Source organism: Rhinolophus sinicus, linkage group LG13, assembly GCF_036562045.2.
Source record: "Rhinolophus sinicus isolate RSC01 linkage group LG13, ASM3656204v1, whole genome shotgun sequence".
In the NCBI taxonomy this organism is placed as follows: domain Eukaryota; kingdom Metazoa; phylum Chordata; class Mammalia; order Chiroptera; family Rhinolophidae; genus Rhinolophus; species Rhinolophus sinicus.
The window spans coordinates 37,176,425-37,201,832 of NC_133762.1; the positions used below are offsets into that span (position 1 = coordinate 37,176,425).

A 25,408-nucleotide genomic window follows, 5' to 3' on the forward strand; every position below is an offset into this window, starting at 1 on the left:
AGCTAAAACTACTTTTATGACATTCAATCATTCAATCAATTATTGAGGGGGGGGGGCTTAGTTTATGCCAGGCACTATACTATAAACGGAGGATATTAAGACATTGTCTCTGCCTGCAAAGAGTTTACAGTCCAGGAGAAGAGATGCATAAGTATAATGTATTTATAAGAAATAACAATAATAAATGAACATTGATAGTGGTATATATGACATGCAAGCACCTAATGAACCAGGAGACTGGGCTATTCAGGGAAGGCTTCTTGGAAGAAGTGATATCTGAGCTGAATCTTAAATAATGAATAGGATTATCTATGTGGGGCCGGGGGTTGACAACAGAAGGAGACCACATTTCAGAAAGAAAAGCCAAAAACAGCAAAGACATGGAAGGAAACAAAGGTGGGGGCAGGAGGGACACAAAGGGTCAGAAGAAGCACCCAGGGAAGGCCTTACACATATCAGATTAAGGGGCTTGGATCTATCCTGTGGCGTCACCGAAGGGTTTTAAGCAGGGGAGACATATGGTCAGAGTTAATTTTACAAATACCATGTTAGCAGAGGTGTGGAGGGTAGACTGATGTGACACAGATGGAGACAATGAGACCAGAGAAAATAATCTAAATTAAAGCAGAATAATACAGACGAAAGACAAATGAGCACCTGAGTTAGTGAGTTTGGGAAAGAAACAACAGATCCAAGGGCCTTGGATGCAAGGAGACAAGGGCAAAGGAAAAATCAAGAAAGGCTCCCGTTATCTAGCTCAGGTGACTGTGTGGCTGAGGGTATCACCAATTAGATGCTGAATTCCAAAGGAAGAGCAGGGCTTAGTGAGGACGGGGGGAACTTTGTTTACGCTAATGTAGCTGTGGGATACACTGACATAGAGATATCTAGGAATCTGTTAGAAATAAAAACTAAAGTCTGGGGACAGATCAAAGCTGGACATGCTGATCTGGGCGTTATTTTCATATAGATCGTAATTAAAACCAGGGGAACAGATGAGATCACCCAGGGAGAATGGGAATACAGAAAAGGACAGAGATCCAAGGACTTAACTCTCAAATAGGCTAGGAGAGTCTGCTATTATCATCTTGTACATTTTTTTTTTGCGGGGGGGGGGCTTTGGAATTTACCAACTGCTTTCTTGTCTATTATCTTACTCAGTTCTCATCTGGAGGATTCTGTAAACCAACTGGTAAAATCAGATATAACTGTGATGATGGCAGGGCTGCAATAAATTCGACCCACTGGGTGGGCAGGAGGTGGGACCCAGTGGTTCCTCCCTCTCATGTCACAGAAGACATCCCCAGCTGTTGACTTGAAGCGTCAGGTGAACATGACACACTGTTTCCTGAAAGGACACGAAACTTGCCTAGACTCCTTCCTGGTAAAGAGCACGGCTGGCTTATGACCCTGGCTTAGAAGGGACAGTGGCAGAGCTGACAGGAGCTCTGCAGGGGGCTCATCTCCAGAAGCAGATGCAGCCTGCCTGCCTCTGCATGTCCAGAAGGCAGCAGTACACCAGCCCCAGATGAGCAAGGGCTGAAGGCTGGAAGTAACGGTATCCTTTCCAGAGACAGAAATAAGGCAGCAAGTACACTTGCTCCTTCCTGAGTGCCTGGAATCAGCAGGCGGTATTAAGGCTGGCCTGGCCCTATAAGGTCTGTGAGTCATGTGGCAGAAGGCAGGACAAAGATGAACGCAATGAGGTGACTCCCCACTCTTCTGGTAGAGCCCTTACTTCTTCTAAGTAGTCTCACCCACTCTGAACATATTTCTACAGCATCTCTGGGTTTCACTGTCTTACATTATTGTACACTTGCTCATGTGCTCCCTTGGATTCCTCAGACTTTTCGTCCATGTAGCTTTTCTAGGGTTTGCTTTATGCTTAAGGGGAACAAATAGGTACCCACGTGGCCAAAGGTTCTGGGCACCAGAGACAGAAGGCGTAGTGGAAAAACCTTGGCTTGAATCTTGGCTCTGATCTTTACTGGTTGAATGACCAAGAAAAAGTTTTGTTTAACCTCCCTGTGCCTCAGTTTCCTCATCTGATAAATGCTTTACAAGGTTGTTATGAGGACTGGAGAATGCTCAGAAAGCCCAAAACTGGCAGGACTCAATATTATCACTGTGAAATTTTCATTTACTACAAATATCATATCTTGCATGTCTTTTAAGAAAAATTTCTATCATTAAAATGATCTCTTTAGGCTCAAGATCTGAAAACCCTGTTATAACGCTTATAGGGGAAAAGTATGTGTCTAACCCATTATCAGTCATTATCACGATCTTGAACTGGTTTTGCTGAAGCAGAGAGCGGGAATGGGTCACAAATAACAACCTTGGTTGGGGTAGAGGAGAGGAAAAGAAATGTTTCCCAAACATCAGTCACTTGGACAGCAGTGTCAGGATCTCAACCTATATTAGTATTTACTTAATATTTTTCTTTAAATCAACTAAAAAGGAAAATTTATATCTGTGTCATTGGTCATAAACATAGTATAATCCTAGAAAAAAAAAGAATAGAAGTGTCATTAAATAGCTACTGTTGCCAGAAGAGAACTCTATTTTCTTGGTTAAAATTATTAAGAAATGGTGGAGAATGTTAGTGACATACTAGGCCCAAATGAGACTTTCTTCTACAAGTAATCCAGGCTTGAAAGAGAATTGCAAAGGGAATTATTTTCTCCTGATGTAATTCTTTGTTATTTTATGCTTGCCTGTTTACCACCTAAACTCATGTCCTGTATAACTTAAAGTCATCTCATGTACTATCACTGGTACATGTCCTAAACTTCTGGATATATAAGGTGTGATTCATGAAAGTAAATCAGGGGGCCTGTGGGACTAAAACTAGGGTTACTGAGTACTACAAATAAATCAAAGAAGTCATCTGGAGAATCTTCAAACCAGCTTCTCTTCCTTTCCAAGTTTGTATAAACCATTTTACAACCTTGTGTAAGATTTCTCTTTTTGCATCCCTTTAGCACCTAGAATAGGGTGGCATACATAATAGATGCTCAGGAAATACCTGGAGCTGACTGACTGACTAAAATGGTACTAGAGCAAGTCGTCCAAATTGGACCCTGGGAGCCCAAGAGGAAGACAGCTTTTCTGAAAGGTACTCCCTCATTTTCCTCCTCCAACCGGTAACAGGTTCACCCTAAAGTCTAAGCAAGATGTGGAAATTCCACACACCAGCAGAGTAGAATTGGTTCTAAGGACTGAACCTAGCAAAGAATAGTTCTTTCTCCTCCTTTAGATTTGGAGATTTGGCCTTTGACAAGTAACTGTATGCTTGCAATAGTCCTGTCCCATTTTCAAGTGGTGAAACAATTCCAAAGTAGCTTCACCTCATAAAGGTCATTTACAGTAAGCGATGTGCTTCAGGTGTGTCTTGCACTAAAAACCAAGCATCAAGGAACACTCCTTACCTGCCAGACCTAAGAGACTGTTACTCTAAGTGTGTATCCATTAGAGTATAGTTTCTTGATTTTGCACAAATAATATGAGTGATGGATACATAGCCTACAACTACTATTTATAAAATAAAATATCTGACTCTCTCAAAGGCAGTTTGGGAAATTTGGGGCTCTCCTAAGAGAAAGATGGAAACACCATCAGTAGACACTCAGCCCTGAGGAAGTCCATCTTAAAGTTACCAGGCCTGTGGACAGGAATGAAACTGACAAACCTTACATACTTTACCCTAATCCAGAGCTGACTTTTTCTCAGAGAAGGGACTTTAGAGGCTAAAACAAACAAACAGACCACCTCTCTGAAATGGTATAAACCAGCTAAAGAAAAGATTTCAGAAGTCTTCTGGCCAATTAATCTTTCTCCCCCGCCTATGGTGCTGAGTTTCTGTACCCAAATTCTAACAAAGAACCAGCGTGTGACGGTGGCTAGGACTATCCATTTATGCCTCCCATCCCCATTTGTTGAACATTGATGGCAACTTCTAAATGACCAATTGATTCCCCTTTGTGCTTCTTTATCAATCAGTACATTCCCAAAGACTACTAATTTTTATTTTCAACCCAACTTAATCAGAAACTTAGCGGCTGCCAGGTGCCACCCCCAATCCCCAAGTTAAATATAAACGGTTGGGATGGTGTCTATTGTTTTAGAGAATTCCTACAAAACTCCCTACAGAAAAATGAGAGTTGACCTCATTAGGAAATCATGTCATCATCAGCCCATTTTCTTGCCAGTTTCAGTAATAATATCCTTGTATCAGCAGAGCAGAGTTAAAATGTCAGATTCCTGAACCAATTCCCCTTTGGACTCTCCTATGGAAACAGTGCTACGTGAGAAGGGTCGGTGAACTCAAGGTCCAGGATTTGATTCAGTGACTTCAGCAGCCTGACCAAAGCCATCCCCTGAATTCCCACTGCTTTTTATGCAACCCTGGGCTAGTAATGAACTCCGCCTGTGGACCCCCCCCCCCCCCCGCCCACACCACCACCACTTTGCCTGGACGCCCACGTCTTCAGTGCTTTCAGGGCCAAGGGGCCGCTATATTCTCCTGCTCCCTGGCTTCCTGTGCCTCAAGGATCGCCACCTCCCAGGGTGTTGCCAACTCAGCAGGAGTTTCCCTGGTATGAGTTATTTTGCTTTATGGCAATTGAGCTATCACATTTCTAATCTGGAAGCAGTCTGAAATTAAGGTGCAAAAAACTGAATTTTGGAGACCAAAGAAATTTGGTGCAATTGAATTTCAGGTGCTGTCTGGTTCTCCCTGTGGTAGAGCCTTCCACTGTGTGGGGACCTCCTGCCCATGACTTTGGAGCAGTTTGATAATTTAACATCACGTAGCCATTATAGATCTTTGGTGGAGCCAGGATCCAACTGATTTCTGAACTAGGATTCCATTCAATGCCATTCTCCAAGCTGAATCAATGCCACCTACTAGCTATGTGACCTTGGACAAGTTATTTAACCTCTTTGGGCCTCAGTCTCCTCGGATGTAAAATAGGGGCAATAGTATTTCACAATGTTAACGAGAACTTTAAACAAGATATGATATGTGTAATACATAGTCGATGCTCAGTGAATTTCAATTCCTTTAACCCTACCCTCTACATTTTAGAGGGAACCTAGTTACCTGCCTCACCTCTTGCTTAGTAGGCAGGATGAGGCTTAGACTAGAATATTCCTCAGGGCACCTTTAGAAAGAATGTCAGGTAAATACCCTAGGAAATCACAGGGACTGGTCTCTCCCTTTCTCAGATCCTAGGTTACAATGGTAAGACCAAGAAATCCTCTGAATTCACCTCCACTTCAGAGAATGCTTGCAATGTTCATTTCTGGGACAAGCCTATTAGTAGGCATGACCAGGATTCCTCATCAACATAGGCCAGCACAGAACCTTGGAAAGAGCTGTGATTTTAATCTTACAGTATGAGGTGGAATGTGCCAGGCCATTTACCTGGTTTTTATATTTGGCTCTGAAAAGCAGAAGTACTTGTCACGAGAACATGACATTAGCAGGTCCATATACTACATAATTACTAACTGTTTCTCAACCCTTTGAAACAGGAATAGTCTCTTATTCAAGTTTATTTTCCTTAAGTACCTACCATATTTCTTTGTACATTAAATTGGGTTTAATTGACTCAGTAACCTAGAGCATGAAACTAAAGGGAAAAAAAAAGGAACTTAACATTGCTAGAGAGCAAGATTCAGACTGACTAAAAGAACCAGGAAGAAACCAAAGCTGGGAAGAATCTTTTCTATACACCAGACTTCGTTCACATAACTTTTATTTGTGGACTTTCACCACCTGCCAAAAAGTTATCATTGCACTCAAGAAGAACATCTTAGGAATATGTTGTTCGTAGCCTAACTGGCTAGAAGGGTAACTGGGATAGTCTTGTTCCTGAAGTCACGCCTAGTTACCAGCAAGTGAGAAATAAAGAATCCCCCCACCCCCCCACCCCGTGGGATAGGTTAAGACAGCACAGTGTGTCCCTGCAGTTTGTATAGCCACAGGGCTGGGAGCTTGGTTCAAATCCCCTCTGCCTGGAAAGAGTGCTATTACTTAGGAGAATTTATATAAGTTTCTCAGTCATTTGTTACCTTCTTTGTGTTTTGTCCTTGATGCTTATTAGAGTACTTGCTACTTTAATTCATTAAATAAAATTCTCCTTTTCCTTAAGGCTTAGTTTTGTTACCATCAGGCTTATTAGTTTGATTTCTTTCTTTTTTTTTTTTTTTTTTTTTGCCTGAGAGCTGAAATGGGAGTGTTCCAAACTAGGGGAGAGAGACAGGAAGAGAGTGATTTAATCTTAGAATGAATTGGGATGTTAATAAACTGCTAATGGGTTGTCTCCTCCAATAGATTTTAACTTCTGAGGGCAGGGACCTGTCTTATTCATTTATGTATCCCCAGTGCCTAGTGAGGTTCCATGGTGAATGTTCAATAAATGCTTACTGATTAATAAATGAATCAAATATAACCAACAATGCAAAAAGTTATAGGTGTGAAATTGGTAGTATAGGTAACACACACTAGAGAAGTGTAGAAATCACTGTAGGCCAGATGGCCAAGGAAGGTTCTATGGAAGAATTTGACTCTCTAGACAAGAGATGGGATGGAATATGGAAAGAATATGGGCTTTCAAACACTTAAATACTATGACCATCAATTTTTCCTCTATCCAAAAATTTCAATTGAAAAAATGGGGACAGTAAACCTACATCACGCATAACGAGTAAATGAGATAGTTATGTAATTAGCACAGAGCATACGTACACAAAAGAATTTTCTTCCCTCTGTAAATTATCTTACTTTTTACTGACCGATATAGTCATCCTATTGGATCTGAAAGCTGTCCTGACAGTATTCTGGAGTTCATGTTGTCATTTCCTTCACCAGCCAAGGAGCTTTCTAGACACCAGAGGTATTTCTCCCATGAAAGATATTCCAGAAAAGCTTTGAACTTTTCCTAAGGACAAATGAAATAAGCATATTAAATACTTTCTATCTTCTATCCTTGAGCCCATCTGACCATGTTGGACATGGAAGACCTTTAATAGGCAACGCATCTTCAATTTTATTTACCTTTCCACCTCATAAACCTTTACTATTGGAAGAGCTCTTGAAAGTAATTTAATATATTTTTCATTTTGCATATTGAAAAAAATTTAGCCCAGAACAATTAAGTGATTTACTCAGCTAGTTAGTAGCAGAACTGTGTACTGTATTTGGGGTCTTTTGCTTTCTTATCCAGTGCTTTCTCACATATCAAGCTATTTCACATTTCCATCAGTACTGGCAATCCAGTTTTTTGGTGGGATTCAGAGACATCCTATATGCAACCTCTGGCTTGTTTATCATATGACTAGGAGGATCAAGTGATTGATACAAATATGAGATATTCCTACTAACTCATGACTCCTGACTTCTGCAATATTTGTTATTCTAGATGACTCCTTGGTCCCACAATAATTGTAGCTGGAGCAAGATGACATTTGTTATTTAGCAAGATATTCACTTTTTCAAGTTTGAACACATTGTTAACATCTTCTAATTTATTATAATTTTATATTCCAAATTTCCATTGTTTTTTAATTTAATTTCTATTATAAAATTAATTAAACATTAGCACTTTAAAAACATGTTTTTTTCCTTAATAATTTTTCCCAGTGTACATACCAGATTCTTCTCAGAAATTCTGGGATACTTGTTTAGGTAAATTGGATAGAAGATGTATGTTCCTCAATTATGTTTTCTTATTTACTGAAGAATTACGTTCACCCTTCTTATAACCTCAGAGGACAATTTATTCATTCATTCAACAAATATTTAAGTATCTGCTGTATGTCAGACTCTAAGCTAGGCAATGGGAATATAGTATTAACAATGAAAACAATGAAAAAGAAAGGAGATGAAGAACTAGAATGAAAAATAAAATAAAAAACAAAATCATAGCAAATAATGACAGTGCTAAAAAGAAAATAACTAGGACAATATGAAAGATTGACTGGAAAGAGTTTACTTTAGGTAGGGTGGTCAGGAAAGGGTTCTCTGAGGAGGCAATGTGAGAAATAAGACCTGAAGAATAAGACTGAGCCAATTATGTAAAGAGCTGGGAAAAGAAGGTTCTAAAGAGAGGAAATGGCAAGTACCAAGATCTTGAGGAGGATAGAGCTTGGTATGTTTGAAGAGCAGAAGGAATACCAGCCTAACTATGGCATAGTGAACAAGGGGGAGAGAATGTGAGATGAGGCTGCAAAGACAGGTAGAGATCAGATCATTATGGCCTTGGAAGCCTCAGCAGAGTTTAGATCTTACTAACAGGAAGCAAAGAGTTTTAAGCAGGGTAGTACATAATCTGTTTTCCTTTTTTTAAAAATGGAGATATGATTTACATACAATGAAATATACAGCTTGTACATGTATAATGTGATGAGTTTTGAACACTGCATATGCCAGTAGAACCCATATCTTATCAAATACAGAACATTTCTATCAGCCTAGAATGTGTCCTCAAGCCCCTCCCCAATCATTCCTCACACTCCTTCATAACAATTGTTAAGATTTCTTTCACCACAGATTAGCTTTGCATATTCTAGAACTTTATAAAATTAGAATAATATAATATATACTCTTTCGTGTCTGGCTTCTTTCATTCAGCATAATGTTTTTGAGGCTCCTCCACAGTATGTATCAGGAACTTGTTTTTTCATTTTTCATTTCTGAGTAGTATTCCATTTAATAGCTACAACAATTTGTTTCTCCAGTCATCTACTGATGAATCTGAGTTGTCCATTATAAATAAAGCTGCTAAGTATCCTTGTACAAGTCTTTCTGTGTACATATGTCTTCATTTCTGTTGGGTACATATCTGGAAGTAGAACTGCTGGGAAATAGGGTAGGTGTGTGTTTAATGAGAAACTACCAGACTGATTACCAAAGTGGTCAAACCATTTTCACTCTTCCATCAGCAATGTATGAAAGTTCTGTTGGCTCCACATCCTCACCAACATTTGGCAATGACAGGTTCCCTCTCTTCCTCCCACCCCCTTTCTTCCTTCTTCCCTCCTTCCCTCCTTCTTTCTTTTTGTTGGTTTTGTAGTGGGTGTAAAATGGTACCTCATTGTGGTTTAATTTGTATTTCCTTGATGCATAATGATTCTAAGGATTTTTTCAGACGTTTATTATCCATCTGTATATCTTCCTTTATGAAGTGACTGTCCAAATTTTTGCCCCTTTTAAAACTGGGCTTGTCTTTTGATTATTGAATAGGAGTTATTTGTATACAAGTTCTTTGTCATATATGTGTATTGTGAATATATTCTAAGCTAAGGTTTGCATATTCTTTTTTTATCTGTGTCTTTTGAAGAGCAGAATTTTAAAAATTGGAGGGGGTGGTGAATAATTTCAAATTTATGGAAAAATTGAAAACAATAAAAATAGTACAAAAATTGCCTATATTCTCTTTACCTATGCTTACCTGTTAACATTTTTACCCATTTGCTTTATCATTTTCATGGCCTGTCTCTTTCCATACATACAAGTGTTTGTACACACACAAATAGTTTTTTTCTGAACAATTTGAGATTAAGTTGCAAACATCATGGACCTTTACCTCCAAATACCTTGCTGTGTATTTATTTCCTAAGAATAAGGATATCCTATTACCTAACCAAACAACATTGACCAACTTCAGAAATTTAGCATCAATAGAATACTTTAGTCTATTGTCCATACTATTGGGCCAATTTTGTTAATTGACCCAATAACGTCCATTATGGAATTTTTTTCTCCCTCTAGCATAGGATCCAGTCTAGGATCAGGCATTGCCTTTGGTTTTCTTGTTTCTTTAGTCTTCTTTAATCTTGAACACTTCCACAGCCTTTCTTTGCCTTTTATGACATTGACATTTTAAAAAATAAAACATGACAAAATATGGCAACATTTTGGGTTTGTCTGATGTTTCCTCATAATTAGATTCATGTTATACATTTCTGATCAGTGCTGTCTGTTCTCCACAGGGTTTGATACCTAGAGGCAGACAATATCCATCTGCTTCTTATAGGTGATGTTAATTGTGATCACATGGTCAAGTTGTCTCATTTCTCCACTGTAGAGTTAGTTTTTCCTTGGCAACCAATAAACCATCTATTGGCACACACTCTAAGATCATGCAATATCCTGCTTCTCATAAAAATTTGCTCCTGGGTTTAATATTTGTTGATTTTCTTACATAAACCAATCTTTGTTATGATGGTTGCAAAATGATAATTTCACAACCTCAGCATTCCCTCCACATTTAGTGGTAAGCATTACACATTCTATTGTAAGCAACAGTCCTCCCCTCTCATTCATTCATTCATTCATTCATTCATTCATTCATCCATCCATCCATCCATTCATCTATTTGTTATGAGTTGGGATTTATATTTTTCTATTTTTAATGGTTTATAATTTATTACAGTCCTTAATTATTTTGGTGCTAAAATTTCCAGATATGGTCAGTAGGAGCTCCTTCAAGTTGCCTCCTTTGCCCTCAAAACATGTGCCCATTCTCAGTTTTAGTAATTCCTTACTTTATAGCATAAAAGATGTTCCAGGCTCATCTTGTACTTCCTGTCCCAGCTCTTGAATCAGTGATTTGCTCAAGGAGTCCTGGTTCTACAAAAAAATTATAAGTAAACGTATAGTAAAATTAACATTTTTGTGTGCACAATTCATTTTAACACAGATTCACATAACCACGACCATAAACAAAATATGGAACAGTTCCATCATCCCCCCCCAAATTCCCTCATGCTGTCCTTGTAGTCATACTCTCTGCCTTACCTTTGTCCCTAACTAACCAACCACTCATTTTTTTTCTCCATCACCGTAGTTTTTTGTCTTTTTGAAAATGTGATAAAAATGAAATAATACAGTATATAAACTGAAACATCTAGGACAGGAGATGCCTTTTCTAGTGGGTTTTGAACTATAAATTCAATGTGTTTAATAGTTATAAAAATAATTAGGTTATCTATTTTATCTTGAGTGAGTTTTTTGGTTTTCAAGGAATTAGGCCATTTCATCTAAGTTGTCGAATTTATGTGCACCGAGTTGTTCATAGTGGTCCCTTTTATTATCTTTTAAAAGTGTGTAATTAATTTCATTACTGATACTGGTAATTTATACCTCCTCATTATTATTATTTTTGTCAGTCTTGGCAGAAGTTTATCAATTTTATTGATCTTTTCAAAGAACTGGCTTTTGGTTTCCTTAATTTTTTTTCTGTTTTCAATTTAATTGATTCCTGCTTTTATCATTATTTCCTTCCTTCTGTTTGCCTTGGGTTTAGTTCTTCTCTAATTTCTTAAGGTGCAAGCTTACATTATGCATTTGAGACTTTTTTTAGTTTTACTTTCTTCTTTTCTAATATAAGCATTTGATGCTATAAGTTTCCCTCTAAGCACTGCTTTAGCTGTTTTCCAAAATTCTTGATTTGTTGTACCATGATTTTTGTTCAGTTCAAAATATTTTATAATTTCATTTGAGACTTACTCTTTGACCTTTTGATTATTTAGAAGCATGTTGTTTTAATATCCAAATGTTTGAAGATTTTCCTGTTATCTTTCTGATTTTGATTCCTACTCTAATTCTATTATGGTCAAATAAAATACTTTGCATGATTTAAATTCTTTTAAATTTCTTTAATTTTATGACCCAGCATATGGTCTATATTGATTACAATTTCCATGTACACCTGATTATTTTTTTCCACATACACTTGAAAAAAATGTGTATTTTGGACGGAGTGTTCCATAAATGTCGATTAGATCCATTTGGTTGAGTTCTTCTATATGCTAATTTTTTGTCTAGTAGTTCCATCAATTACTGAGAGAGAAGTGTTGACACTCCAACTATAATAGTGGATTTATCTCTTTTTCCTTTCAATTCTATCAGTTTTGCTTCATGTATTTTGACACTTCTGTTTGGGGTATGAACATTTAGTAGTATTATGTATTCTTGGTAAATTATGATTCTTATACCATAATGGGTCAATTCTTTGTTCTGAGACTTCATAGTTCTTGGCTTTATTTCTTCAAATAATACTTAGTCTGATATTAATATAACCACTCAGATTTCTTTTGTTTTGCATGTTGTATCTTTTTTCCATCTTCTCAGTTTTAACCTAGCGATATCATTATATTAGAAATGAACTTTGTTTTTGTAGACAGCATAGTTGTGCCATTTTAAAATACTGCGGGAACAGAGTCCCAGAGAGCAGTTTCCAGGCTCTTGGCCTCACGTGGAAAGCTGCTGGCTCAGGTGGTGGTTGTCCGTTAGCTGTAGCCAGTTAGCCAGCCAATTAGCCACTGCTATAGCTGCCGTGGCTGCGTTGGTTGGTTGGGAGGCAGAAAAGTGGATGGTGGATTGCGCATCTTGTGGCTACTACTTCCTGTGTGTGTCTCGCCCAGCCTCCAGAGAGACTGGGGGGCAGGAAGACCCCTTGTTGGGGTACTGGCAGATGTTTGCCTTTGTATCTCTAACCCAGCCGCCAGCGAGAATATAGTGGTATGACTCCCCTATCTATGGCTCCGTTTATGTTTCTTTTTGGCCTCCCCATATCCTGCGTCCTTATGTGGGGAGCAGGAGCTGACACCCTGCATGACACATATCCATTCTGACAATCTCTGTGTTTTGATTGGTATATTTAAACCATCTACAGTTAATGTAATAATATGTTGGGATTAAGTCTACCATTTTATTATTTGTTTTCTACTTGTTTCCTCTCTTTTTGTGCCTCCAGTTCCCCTTTCCTGTATGGCTTCTTTTGGGTTATTTGAATAATTTTTTAGTATCTCATTTTATCTACTATAGGTTTGTTTGTTTTTTTAACTGTACTGTAGAGTTTTGTTTTTGGTGTGTGGTTGCTATAGTGATTATAATATACATACTTAACTTTTCATAGTCTACTTACAATTAAAGGTTTACCAACCAATTCATTGTAGAAACCTTAACACTATATTAGTCCCTTTACTCTCCCCCTTTTCTGATGTGGTTACATCTACATACACAAAAAACCCTAACAAACAATATTATAATTTTTACTTTCAACCATCAAACATTTAAAAGAACTCAGAGGAGTATGGTCTATTATATTTACCCAGATATTTATCATTTCTGTTGCTCTTCCTCTATTCCTGATGTTCCCAGTTTCCTTCTGGTATCTTTTGTCTTCTCTTGGAAGAACTTTCTTTAGCAATTCTTTTAGAGAAGGTCTACTGTCAATGTAGTTTCTTAGTTTGACCTTCATTTGAGAATATCTTTATTTCACCTTCATTTTTCAAGGATATTTTCTCTGACATAGAATTCTGTATTGATATTCATTTAGCACATGAAAAATGTTTCACCTGCTTTTGGCCTCCACAGCTTCTAATGAGAACTCACAGCCATTCAAATCATAGTACTTGTATAAGTAATGTCATTTTTACACTGTCTACTTTCCCTATTTTTTCTTTGTCTTTAGTTTTCAGCAGTCTGATTATGACGTATATATCCTAGATCTTTGGGTTTATTCTGTCTGGGATTTTTCTTTGGGTTTATACCCACTTCAGCTTTCTATGGTTACTATTACACGAATTCTTCAACTGATTGGTTTCCTTACCGCCTCCTGCATCCACCGCTATTTCTACTGGCACCTTTATTCAATTACTCCTTTGAAAAGCCCTCTCTAAGATCTCTACATGTTAGCCCTGTAATTCAATTCCTTCAAGGTCAAGCTCAAATCCTGTTTACTTCGCCTGGCCTTTTCCTCCTTCCTTCAGCCTTTCCCAGTGCTATTACAGCTCCCTACTCTGAAATCCCTTTTCTTTGTCACTTGAAATATGCTGCCTATTTTGTCATTTGCTTTTTCACACACAGATCCCTTTTCACACCACAGAACAGGTGCTCTCAAAGTGTGATCCAAGGACCCCTTGGGTTCCCTACCTTTCAGTTGGTACATGAGGTCAAAACTATTTTCAAAATAATACTAAGACAATTTGCCTTTTTCACTGATTCTCTCACAGGTGGAATTTCCTAGATGCTAGATGTGATATCACAGCAGGTTAAATGCAGATGCAGACATGAGAATACAGTTGTCTTTTATTAAGCCCAACATTAAAGAGAGTCACAGAATTATAAAACAGTGCCAATCTTTTCATTACCTTTTTTTCTTTTTAACAACTTGGTTGCTTCCAACATTTTGCAATTATGAATAAAACTGCTATATTTGTGTTTAATGGCACAGATAAATTTGGTCTTCTCATAAAGCTACATGACCCTAATATTACTGGGTGAGAAAACTCCTGGTCATTAAACTAAGTATATTTACAAATTCTGCCTTCTAAACTTATCCTAATATTCACATTCTAAGTTTTGCAAGATAGCCAAGGTATGCAACATGTAAAGTCATCATGTTGATGTTTCTCTGTTTACATATGCTACGAAAATGCCTCCTTAAGACCATCTTGATAGCTCTTGTTGGGTGTGCAGTTTATTCTTCTGCTTCAGTGTTTCTCAAAATGGGGGAATTTTAAAGGAGATTATGTATAGTTTAAGAAAGATATTCAGTATACTGAAAGAAACACAGGTTTTAAAAACCTGAGAAATGTGGTCATCCTAGCTAATTCTGGCCATTTTTCACAACTTTTTGTTTTACAAAATACATTTTTCATAAAACCATGGTATTTATATTAAGTTGTCATAGACATACTACTATTATTTTTAAATAAATGTTTAAACATTTTCCCATTCTCAATTTCTAACATAGTAAATATTAATAGATAAAACTCACGTAAACTAAAGTTCTTTGGGATCCCGAATTTTGCAGAGTGTAAAGAGGTCCTGAGACCAAAAGTTTAAGAATTAAAGAGGGCAGGCAGCAGGTCTTATACCTCTTTGAGTCTCCCTTGTCATGCACATTGTAAAATTTCAGTACATGTTAATTGATTGTGAAAATGTAGGAATTTGGAGCATACATGTCAGAAAGTGAAAGTAATTTATTTTTTAGAGGGAACATTTTGTCATCATTTTAAATGTTATATTTTTATTTCCTAGGTACAACTCCCTAGCTATAATCTTACCTGTTTCTTCTGCTGCATGTTCATGGGTAAAATAAAAAATGAATATAAAAACAACACTTTACTGAACCTGAGGGCGCTTCTGGGCTGTCAACAGAGGGGAGAAGATACTGTTCAGAAAAATTTGAACTCTACAAAAAGTTTACTGGGAGTGTTAATTTACCGGTACCTCCATTACAGAAAGAGAGAGCTTTAGTTGGGAGGAAAAATAGTGTCATAAAAAAACGCCCCAAATTAAGGAGAAACAGCTGCATTAAAGAGCTGCTTGGCATGAATTATTTGATTTTAATTGTGTGGAAGATAATTGGCTCCAAATGGCTTGTGAAAGATTCAGAAACAAAAGAACACCAGGAAAAAGAAAAAAAAAATAACACAGACAAATAATGGCTCAAGAACTGTTAAAGCAAAACAATGAGATTCATTTCAACCTAAATTATCCTTAAGGCACACTCTCTGCAAACTAGAAAACTATTTTAATTAAAGTTTTCTAAACCTGCCTTGGAGCTTTAGTTAAGAAGTTGTAAATGTATCAGACTTTTTTTTAAATGTTCTTCAATAAAATTTTAATTCGCGTCCTTATTAGAGGATTTTATATTACCTGATCTTTGACCTAAGATTCTCATTATTTTGCTGTGAAAGCTTCTGAAAACACCCTAAATTTTAGATCAGTCTCAGCTTAGTCTTAAATTAAACAGACTAAATCAAAGTCACTTTCAACCCACTTTCATCAAGTTTTTACTGTCTATCTCAGGGACCAGCAAACTTTCTATAAAGGCTTTGGGGCCATTAAGGTCTCTGTGGCAACTACTCAACTCTTTCTTTGCCAGGAAACAGCCACAGAAATATGTAAAGAATTGGGCATGTATATGTTCCAACACAACTTCATTTACAAAAACAGAAGGTGGGCCATATTTGGCCTGCCAGCTGACTGTAGTTTGCCAACCCCTGGTCTATCTGATCAAATCCAAAAGCCTCACTCAGGCATCTCAGCAGGACATTTTATCATTTGTCTCTGCCTAATCTTCTATTGTTCCCCAACATTAAATCGAATTCCAGTCCAAGAGTCCCTGCATTTCCCAAATGCTCTGCTCATTCCTCAGGATTCTGCATATGTACATCCCTCATTCTGGAATAACCTCTTGCCTTCATTCTGCCTTTCCAAGTCCTACCCATTCTTTGGGGTCTGGCTTAAATGAAGCGTTTATGGATAACTCCAACAAACATTCCTGTTCCCTTTTCTCAACCTTTCATGACTATCTATAGCCCTTAACATAGTAAAATATTCTGAAATTACTTCAAACCACTTAGTCAACATCAATACTGCAATACACCAACTTATACAGCTGTCTTTTTCTTTTTCCCCCCTTCTTCCACCCCCCCACCCCACTCCGGTGCAAGCCGTTGTTTCTCAGTCTAGTTGTGTAGGACACAGCTCCCTGGCCCATGCTGGTATTATGAGCCTAGCGTTCCCCCCTCACTCGCTGAGGCAGCTGGTCGCCGGTCGTCGGTGGGCTGCTCACAGCAGCTCTCGCCTGCTGCCAGAGGCTCATGATGATGATGACCGCCGGCCACTCATGCTGGCCACCAGCCGCTCATGGCAGCACACAGTAGCCCATGGCAGCACACAGCAGCCTATGGCAGCACATAGCAACCCATGGCCGCTCACGCTGGCTGCAGGCCACTCACGCTGGCTACAGGCCGCTCCTGGCAGCACACAGCAGCACACAGCAGCTAGGGGCAGCCCACCGCAGTTCACGCCGACCTCCGGCTGCTCACGGCAGCCCAGCTCCAGGGAGAGCCGTTGTTCACAATCTTAGCTGTAGAAGGTGCAGCTCACTGGCCCATGTGAGAATCCAACCAGGGACTTGGTGTGAGGAGCACGGGGCTCCCACCACCTGAGCCACGGGGCTGGTCCTTCTCTGTCTTTTTGAGGCAAATCTTGCCTGGAAGGCAGGACCCTACAGAGTTGGATTTAATGAAAAGCTAATTAAACTTTCGCTTTAGGGCCCTCACTAGCTCAGGTCACTGTACTTAATTTTGTATTTATAATTCTAGATTCTTTTCCTTAAAGAGGGCCTCCAAATTTGTATGTTTCAGGATCCACAAAACCTGGATCTGCATCTGGGCTCACCACAGGTTGGTACAGCAGAGATTCCTTCATCTCTCAATATCCATTTTCCTTGCTGGAATACTTGCCTTGTAGGTTGTTGTATGAAAGAGAAATACACATCTATCTTGTTTAAGTAACTGTTTTTTTGGTCTTTCTGTAATAGCAGCTCAGTACCTTGCACTATAAGATGGTCACAGCAAGTGCTCAAAAATATTTATTGAACTGAATGTGGCCATTAACTAAGAAATAGATCAATGCAGACCTGCTCTTCAGAGTCATTCAGCTCCTCATCTTCCCAAGAATTTGGGCCACATTTGTATTTTACCGAACACAGAGTGATGGGATATAGTAACAGAACAAAAGTATATGTGGTTATAACTGTGTTTTCTGTTTTAAGGAAGGCAGTTTACTTTTGGAGCACCTATAAAAAGCAAATTAGAGTAGTAGTTCACATAGGTGGCCCCATCAAAATGGACCGCTTGCTTCACTTGGGCACAACTCATCATTAGATAGCTTACCAACCTATTTAACTCCTGGTCCCCAGGCCCCAAAGGAAGGCAATCAAAGTAGGGAATCAGGTATTATGTTATAGAGCTGGTGCTGGAAGGTGGTGAGATGGGGAGTAGAGGCAAAGAAAAGTCTGTTAATGTTCACAGATGATGGCAGGAGACAGATCAAATAGTGGTAGAGTGCGGCCAGGAGCAGCTATCCGAATCAGTCTGTAACACTTCAGTAAGTAGCAAAGGGGAAAATAGGGTACAAGGCTATCAAAACAGATTGTCTATTTTAGTGAACACCAATCAGCTAGCTCACTGGAAGAGAGGGAAGCCCCACCATTGTTCCCAGATAGGTCTGAGTCTTGTATTTCATCAAAGGAGTCATGTTACTTGTTGAAAAAGATCAATGAAAACTATGGACATCACGCCATTCCTTTTTTCAAACGTCTATCTGTAACTTCTCTGTCATTGTCAGATTCACCACATACTGCAATCTCCTCTTTTCTGCTACAAACCCATATACTCATATATAAATTTAAATTAAATTACATTTAAATTTTTGGCCATACTCAAAAACAAGAAGAGGAAAAATGTTCAAGGACCAGAAATGGAAAAATTTCCTTAAGCAATAATAAATACCCAGGAACCCATGGTACCAAGTGGAAGCCAAAGGCTCTCAAAGCAGCACACACAGTAGTGAAAGCTAAAGGCCCAGTTAGCACTGCCCACTCACAAATACAATCCCAAAAGGAAAGCGCCTACCCAGAGTTGGACAGAAACAAAGTCACCTGCCTAATGAGTCTGCTACGAAAAAAATAGAACAAGGTAATGGGATAGACCAGGGGTGAGGAGGAACAAACTAGATTGCGTCGTCTGGGAAGGCCTACATAATATTCAACTTGAATTACAAGAAGTTGCCAGCCTTGTGAAGATTTAGGGGGAGAGGAAAGAGCTTTTTGAAAGGCCCTTAGGCAGGAAAGAAGTGATTAAAACTTATTGAGTAAGAGGTGAGACTGGAGAGGGAGACAGGCTTTGTATACATGGAACTTCTGGCAAATTTGGCCGTCTAAGCTGAGGCAGGTAGTCCCCTTGCCCTCTCTAAGCACATAGAAATAATGGATAAAATACAAAAATACATTTTTTACTACATGTTTGATTTCTAAAACGACAAAAAGAAATGAGTGCTAGAAATGATTATCCAAGTGGTAAAAAAGAAAAAAAAGAGAGAAAGAAAAAGTTGAAGGCCAAGCTGAAGCCAGATGGTTCCAATATCTCAGTGGCTTTAGTTCTGTCTTTACCTTTGTAGTTTAGGTGTTAGCAAACTACAGTCCACAGGCCAACTGTACCCACCACCTCTTTTTATAAATAAAGTTTTATTGGAATATAGCCATACTCATTCATTTGTATGTTGTCTTTGGCTGTTTTAATGCTTTAGCGGCTGGCTTGAGTAGTTTTGACAGAGATCCCATGGCACACAAAGTCTAAAATATTTATTCTCTGGCCCTTTACAGAAAAAGTTTGTTGACCCCTACTCTAGCTCTTTATTTCTTTTAATTTTAAAACAGCCTTAACAAAATATAATTTACCTACCATAAAGTTCACTAGTTTAATGTGTATAATTCAATGGTTTGTAGTATATCTATGGAGTTTTGCAACAATCACCATAATCTAGTTTTAGAACATTTTCATCACCCCAAAAGAAACTTTACACTTATTAACAGTCATTCTCATCCACTCACCCTCCCAGCTCCAGGCAACCAACCACTAATCTACTTTGGGTCTCTATAGATTTGCCTATTCTGAGTATTTCATATAAACAAAATTCTACAGTATGTGGCCTTTTGTGTCTGGCTACTTTCACTTACCATGCTTTCAAGGTTCATCTACGTTGTAGCATGTATCAGTACTTCATTCCCTTTATGGCTGAATAATATTCCACTGTATGAATACACCACATTTTGTTTATCCATTCATCAATTCATGGACATTTGGATTGTTTCTACTTTTTGGCTATTATGCGCAAAACTGCCATGAACATTCACATACAAGCTTTTGTGTGGACATACAGAGGGTACCAAAAATATACATATACATTTTTTTTAACTTTTATTTATTTAAGTGTATTTTTCCAGGACATATCAGCTCCAAGTTAAGTAATTGTTTCAATCTAGTTGTGGAGGGCGCAGCTCACAGTGGCCCATGTGGGGATCAAACCAGCAACCTTGTTATTAAGAACACCGCGCTCTAACCACCTGAGCTAACCAGCCGCCCCCTATACATACATACATCAAGAAAGAAAAACACTGTATTAAAATTACGCTGGTGGGAACCACTTTGAGCACCTCTTGTAATTGCAGAAGTCAAACTTGACTTATATTCATCTTTTGTTATCAGTATATATTGAATATTACAATTTTAATACAGTTTTTTCTTTTCTTAAAATTTATGTACATTTTTTTGGTATCCTCTGTATATTTTCAATTCACTTTGGTAGATACCTAGGCTTAGAATTCCTGGTTTATATGATGACTCTGTACTTAACACTTTGAGGAGATGCCAAACTGTTTTCCCAAGTATCTGTACCCCTATCTCTTAATTTCTGGTATCTTGGGTTCACAAGGAAATTGTGGTTCATTAGCTAGGACTACAGATAGGAAACAGATACTGGAGAAAAACTGTAACTCCAAGCATGCACTAAATTAACCATGTAGTTCAAATTCATACTACCTATGTAGTTCAGGAATGTTGAATGAGAAATTAACATAAAAGTGGGTTCAGAACTGGTGAAATTTAGAGGGCTCCATGGACAATATAGACCTGTCTATATCTAGACAAACTTAATTTAGGAATAAAAGCAGAATAAATTTATTTAAAAACCTACAGAGACTTTGAACATTTACTACCAAACACTCTTGCTGAAAGAACTGTTAAGGAATGTACTCAAACCAGAATAAAAATGAACCAGGAAGGAAATAGGGAAGTGCAAGAAGCAACAGTGAAAAAAAGCTGTTGAATGATGTTGGTAAATCATGCTACTTTATGGGACTAGCAGAACCTTAAAGCTAAAATCCAGAAAGGACAGTAAGGGAAGAAAAAAAAAAAATTACAGGCCACACTCATCCATGAACGTAGTCAGAAAAATCCCAAATAAAATTAACAAATCAAATTCAATTTTACAATTAAGGATTTTATTATGGGAATGGTTCAGCACTAGAAACTTTACTAATGTAATTCAAAACTGTATAACCATCTCAATAAGTATCCCAAAAAATTAAATAAAATTCAATACCCATTCATGATTTAAAACACCTATCTGCCATTGTGTAAACACAATCTTTAGCTTTTGGGGTGTGATATTAATATATCAGTGAGATACATACAACCTTAGAACATTAGATGGAAATGTGGGTATAACCTCATAATTTTTCAATGATTGAACTGACAGATCTTTAGTGTAACAAGCAATTATCTAGCATGATAATAGTTTGTGATCATGCTTTTTAAAAAAGTTTGTATCTTTTATAGATAAATACCAAAATATTTAAATAATAAATAATAGAATTTATTTCAAAATAAGCCAGTGGCAGGCTATAGAAGAAACCATGAGTTGTTCAAGTTGTGTGATGGGTACAATTGGATTTATGATACTATTCTCTCTACTTCTGTGTAAGATATTTTTCATGATAAAAGCTTTTAAAAATCACCTGGAACACCTATAAGATATTTAGATCTCAGGTCCCACCCCAGAGATTCTAACTTAGTAGGTCTGGCATAGGATCCAAGAAACCACCATGTTAGAAATCTCCATCCTCTCCTGCCCCCAATCCCTAACCACCCCGTCTCCCCAAGCAGTTGTTCTTCAGACCACACTCTGAGAAATACTCTAATGAATGTCTGTTTCATTTCAAGTGATACTTTGAAATGGAGATGTTCTTCATTACAGATAGTTACTTGTTATAGACATTTTGCTTTGATTTTAAAATAACATCTCTGGAGAGATCACCACTGCACTCCAAAATGACTGAATATGTTAACTATAAATCTCTCCCACTGCTCCAGATGTAGTTAAATTTCCAAGAAATTTGTCAGTGGACACATTTAGAATGCATCTGGTCCACTGTGCACAGTGAGGTTCAAACCAAGATTTGTGGAAAACACAGGGTTTGGGGCTATTTTAATTACTTTCCCTGTATTTCTGAAGTATAGATAACCTGTTCTTGTGCCCTCTTCACATTTTGCCCTTCTCCTTTGCTCGTCTATCTACAAGCTTTTTCAGCTCGCCTTCACAGAAAACACCCCATGCCCAAAGTCTAAGGCAGGGATCTACCTAGAGCGTCTGGGCACATGGTTTTTGTAAAAGAGAAGGAAGACTATTCGCATATATTTTCTCCAATTTTCAACTCTGATTTAAAGTCTTCAGCAGATAGTCTTGAAAATGAGTAGTTATGCCCCATATCACAATCTTTCCCTCTCTTCAATCTCCCTGCCCACCTAATTTGCAGCCGATAACTTTGCCTCCTACTTTTAAGAACAAAAGTGGTTAATTCCCCTAAGCCCTTTCTATCTCCTCTACTCCTTTCTTTCCACCTCGCTCAGAGGAGTTCCTCCCTGTTTGAGGTTCACCTTTCCTCTAGACCTCTTGGTCACACCTTCTAATGCTCTATCTTTGCTCTCTCTGCTATACTTAGCTTCTTTGTAGAAATGGGATACTTTGGCTAAGTTGTGCAGTCTTGTCTTTTCCGTTTGCTCTTTTCTCGCTTTCCCTACCACTCCCCTCTCAAGTTCCACTCTATTTCCCTTTCTAGTTCAACTTGGCCTCCTAATTGCCTCTCCTCTGCACATTCCACTCTTTCTTCAACCTGTGTAATATGTCACTCATCCCTCCCTCACTATTCTTTTGAAAATGCTTCCCATAAGGTCACCCTCAGTGGCTCCTCTGCACTCCTCATTTTTCTTGGCATCTTTGCAGTATGTGGCACTGCTGACCTCTCTTTCCAAAACACTATCCTACCTTGGTTTCCATGACATCAGTCCTTCCTCGTTCTGTTTCTCTGGTGGCTCCTTTTCAGACCCACTCGATAGAGCATCTTCGTTTGCCAGCTTCCTAAATGTTAGCATTGCCGTAGGTTCCAGAGCACCTAACCTTGTAGGGTTTTTCTGAAAGTTAAATAAGACAATGCATATAACGTACTAGTAACTATGTCTGACACATAGTAAAAATCATTCAATAAATGGTTGACATAATGATGATGATGATTTCACTATTTTCTTCCAGCTTCATACATTCTCTTTGAGTGATCTCACCCATTCTCAGTGCTTCGATTCCCACATACAAATTGATGACTCTTAAATTAGTATCTCCAGAATTTGAGACCTCTTGCAAGATACATATCTTCCACTGCCTGCCTACCAGACATTTCCTGACTACTACTAGGTAAAATTGGGTACTCTTATAGTAGCTTTTACATGACCATTAATATAATTTGGGGTTAAGATCTCATTCTCTCCCACTACCAGTGGGTCTGCATGGGCAGCACATTCCCATCAGAAAGCAAAACCCTTCTCCAACACAATCAGAGTTCAGGGTGGATAGGGTAGTGCTTTGATAACTGGACCTTGACAACTATAGTATGTCTTCATAAGGGCATATGCCTTCTCCAATCCCACTTCAGAACCACTGCTTGAATGGGAGCTCACTAATGGCAAGGATTATTTTATTCATCTCTGTATCTCTAGTACCTGGCATGGTGACTGGTATATAGTGGGTACTTAGTAAATGTTTCTGAATAAATTACTGAATTAAATTAGAACTAGCTCATATGGGTTCCCAAACCCTCTCACGTGCAGAAAAGTAAAGCTGGACATGGAATTTCAAAAAGTTAATAATACATTTTTATGAATTTCAATCCAGTTAGTTTAAATACAATTTAGGGAAAGCATATTTCTACCTCAGTAAAGCTAGTCTTAAACATTAACTTTATTAATTTATAAAGCCCTAGTCTATGCTTTCTCCCTCCACGTGGCAGAATGGGCCACGTGGCAGCGAATGGGCCACTGGTTTCTGCATGCAAGCCATACTACGTGGACAGTCTATGAATATGTGTCAAAATATTCCTATTTGTTTTGCAGGCAGTATATATACACTCTGAAAGATTTTATTTGCTGGCAATTATCAAAAGAGCACCTATCTTTTTTGTGGAAATGGGACATTTCCACAATGGATGCTCATTCATAAAAGAAATTGCCACATATTTAAGACATCCAGAAGAAACAGCCATTCTCAGGCATATTAGTGTGCTATTAGTACTAAATGACACCATTTTAATAGCCTTCTTTCTCCCATCCCCCTTTCCGCCTCCCTCCAGTTCAAGCCGTTGTTTCTCAGTCTAGTTGTGGAGGATGCAGCTCCCTGGCCCATGCTCGTATTCTGAGCCTTGCGCTCCCCTGGCTGGTTGCCATTCGTTGGTCGGCCACTCACGGCAGCTCTCGCTGGCAGCTGGCCACTCACAGCGTAATAGCCTTCTTTCTAACCACAATCATTAATTGAAATTTTTCATGAACTTCAATGAACTGAACATTAAATGAAGCCAAAAATAAATGAATCAACAACCAGCAACACCTTGTATTAAAAAGAAACTTTTGTGGCTTCTGAAAAAAAAGATAATTTATCTTCAGTCTCAGTAAGTACATGACAACAGACTTCCCAGGCTGTTGGGCTGTTATTAAGTCAAAATAATTTTAAATGGTAATTTCATTCACTGGAAAATATGCATTGAACTAGGTAGCATACACTGTAGAGAGGAAAGTCCCTGCTTTCCACATTTGAGATTAGTGGGGACAACAGAATAAAAACCAAGTAGGGGGAAAGGCATTCCCAGGTAGAGGCAACAGCATGTGCAAAACCACAGAGGGCAGAGATAGGACAGCCCTTTCCACAAATAGTTCCATGTGGCTAGAGGATGAGAGCAGATGTGCATGGGGGGAGGTGATGAGGTTAAAGAGAGAAGAAAGGGTCAGATATGTCACGCTCAGGGGATCTTATTTCCCATACTATGAGATTCGGATTTTATTCAGTGAACAGTGAAGAACTCTCTGATAGTGGTGAAAAGGAGAAGACCGGTAGGGAAGCAAATTAGAGATAGGGAGATTAAAAGTCCAGCTAAGACATGAAGAGGTCCAAACTTAAGGCAGTGGGGATAAAGAATAGGGTTAAGACTTTCTCTTTATCACTAGCTTTAAGCAATATGATTATGACGTGCCTTGGTGTAGTTTTCTTCATGCTTCCCATGTTTAGGGTTTGGTAAACTTCTTAGAGCTATAGTTTATAGTTTTCACCCAATTTGAAAAATTTGTACTCATATCTTCAAATTTTTTCTGTATTAAAAAAAAAATTTAAGTCTTTTTTTCCCCTGTATGTGTTTCATTTTGGATTGCTTCTACTGCTATATCTTCAAGTACTTTAGTTTTTTCTTTGGCAATGTCTAATTTGCTGTTAATCCCACCCAGTGTATTTTTCATATCCAATATTGTATTTTTCATCTCTAGAAGCTAGATTTAGGTCCTCTTTTTTCCTTATAGTAATGTTACTGAATCCATAGACAATTAATTATGAACATAGTTATATCAGCTTGGCATAGGTTTATAAACACATTATGCTTTTACAGTTATTTCCAAATAACTTCCTATCCACTCCCAACCCATACCAGAATTCTCACATGTA

General features: G+C 38.2%; 1 protein-coding gene across 1 annotated transcript in view; it reads right to left on the minus strand.

Annotated features, from left to right (window-relative positions):
- Positions 1-25,408, minus strand: part of ASIP (agouti signaling protein) — a 90,701-nt gene that overhangs the window by 43,148 nt on the left and 22,145 nt on the right. The window contains exons 6-8 of the mRNA XM_074318251.1: positions 22,700-22,845; positions 10,555-10,639; positions 6,802-6,947 (exon numbers count right to left, since the gene is read on the minus strand). Of these exons, the coding sequence (XP_074174352.1) occupies positions 6,802-6,813 (12 nt within the window). The 5' untranslated portion in view covers positions 6,814-6,947; positions 10,555-10,639; positions 22,700-22,845. The remainder of the gene's footprint in view (positions 1-6,801; positions 6,948-10,554; positions 10,640-22,699; positions 22,846-25,408) is intronic.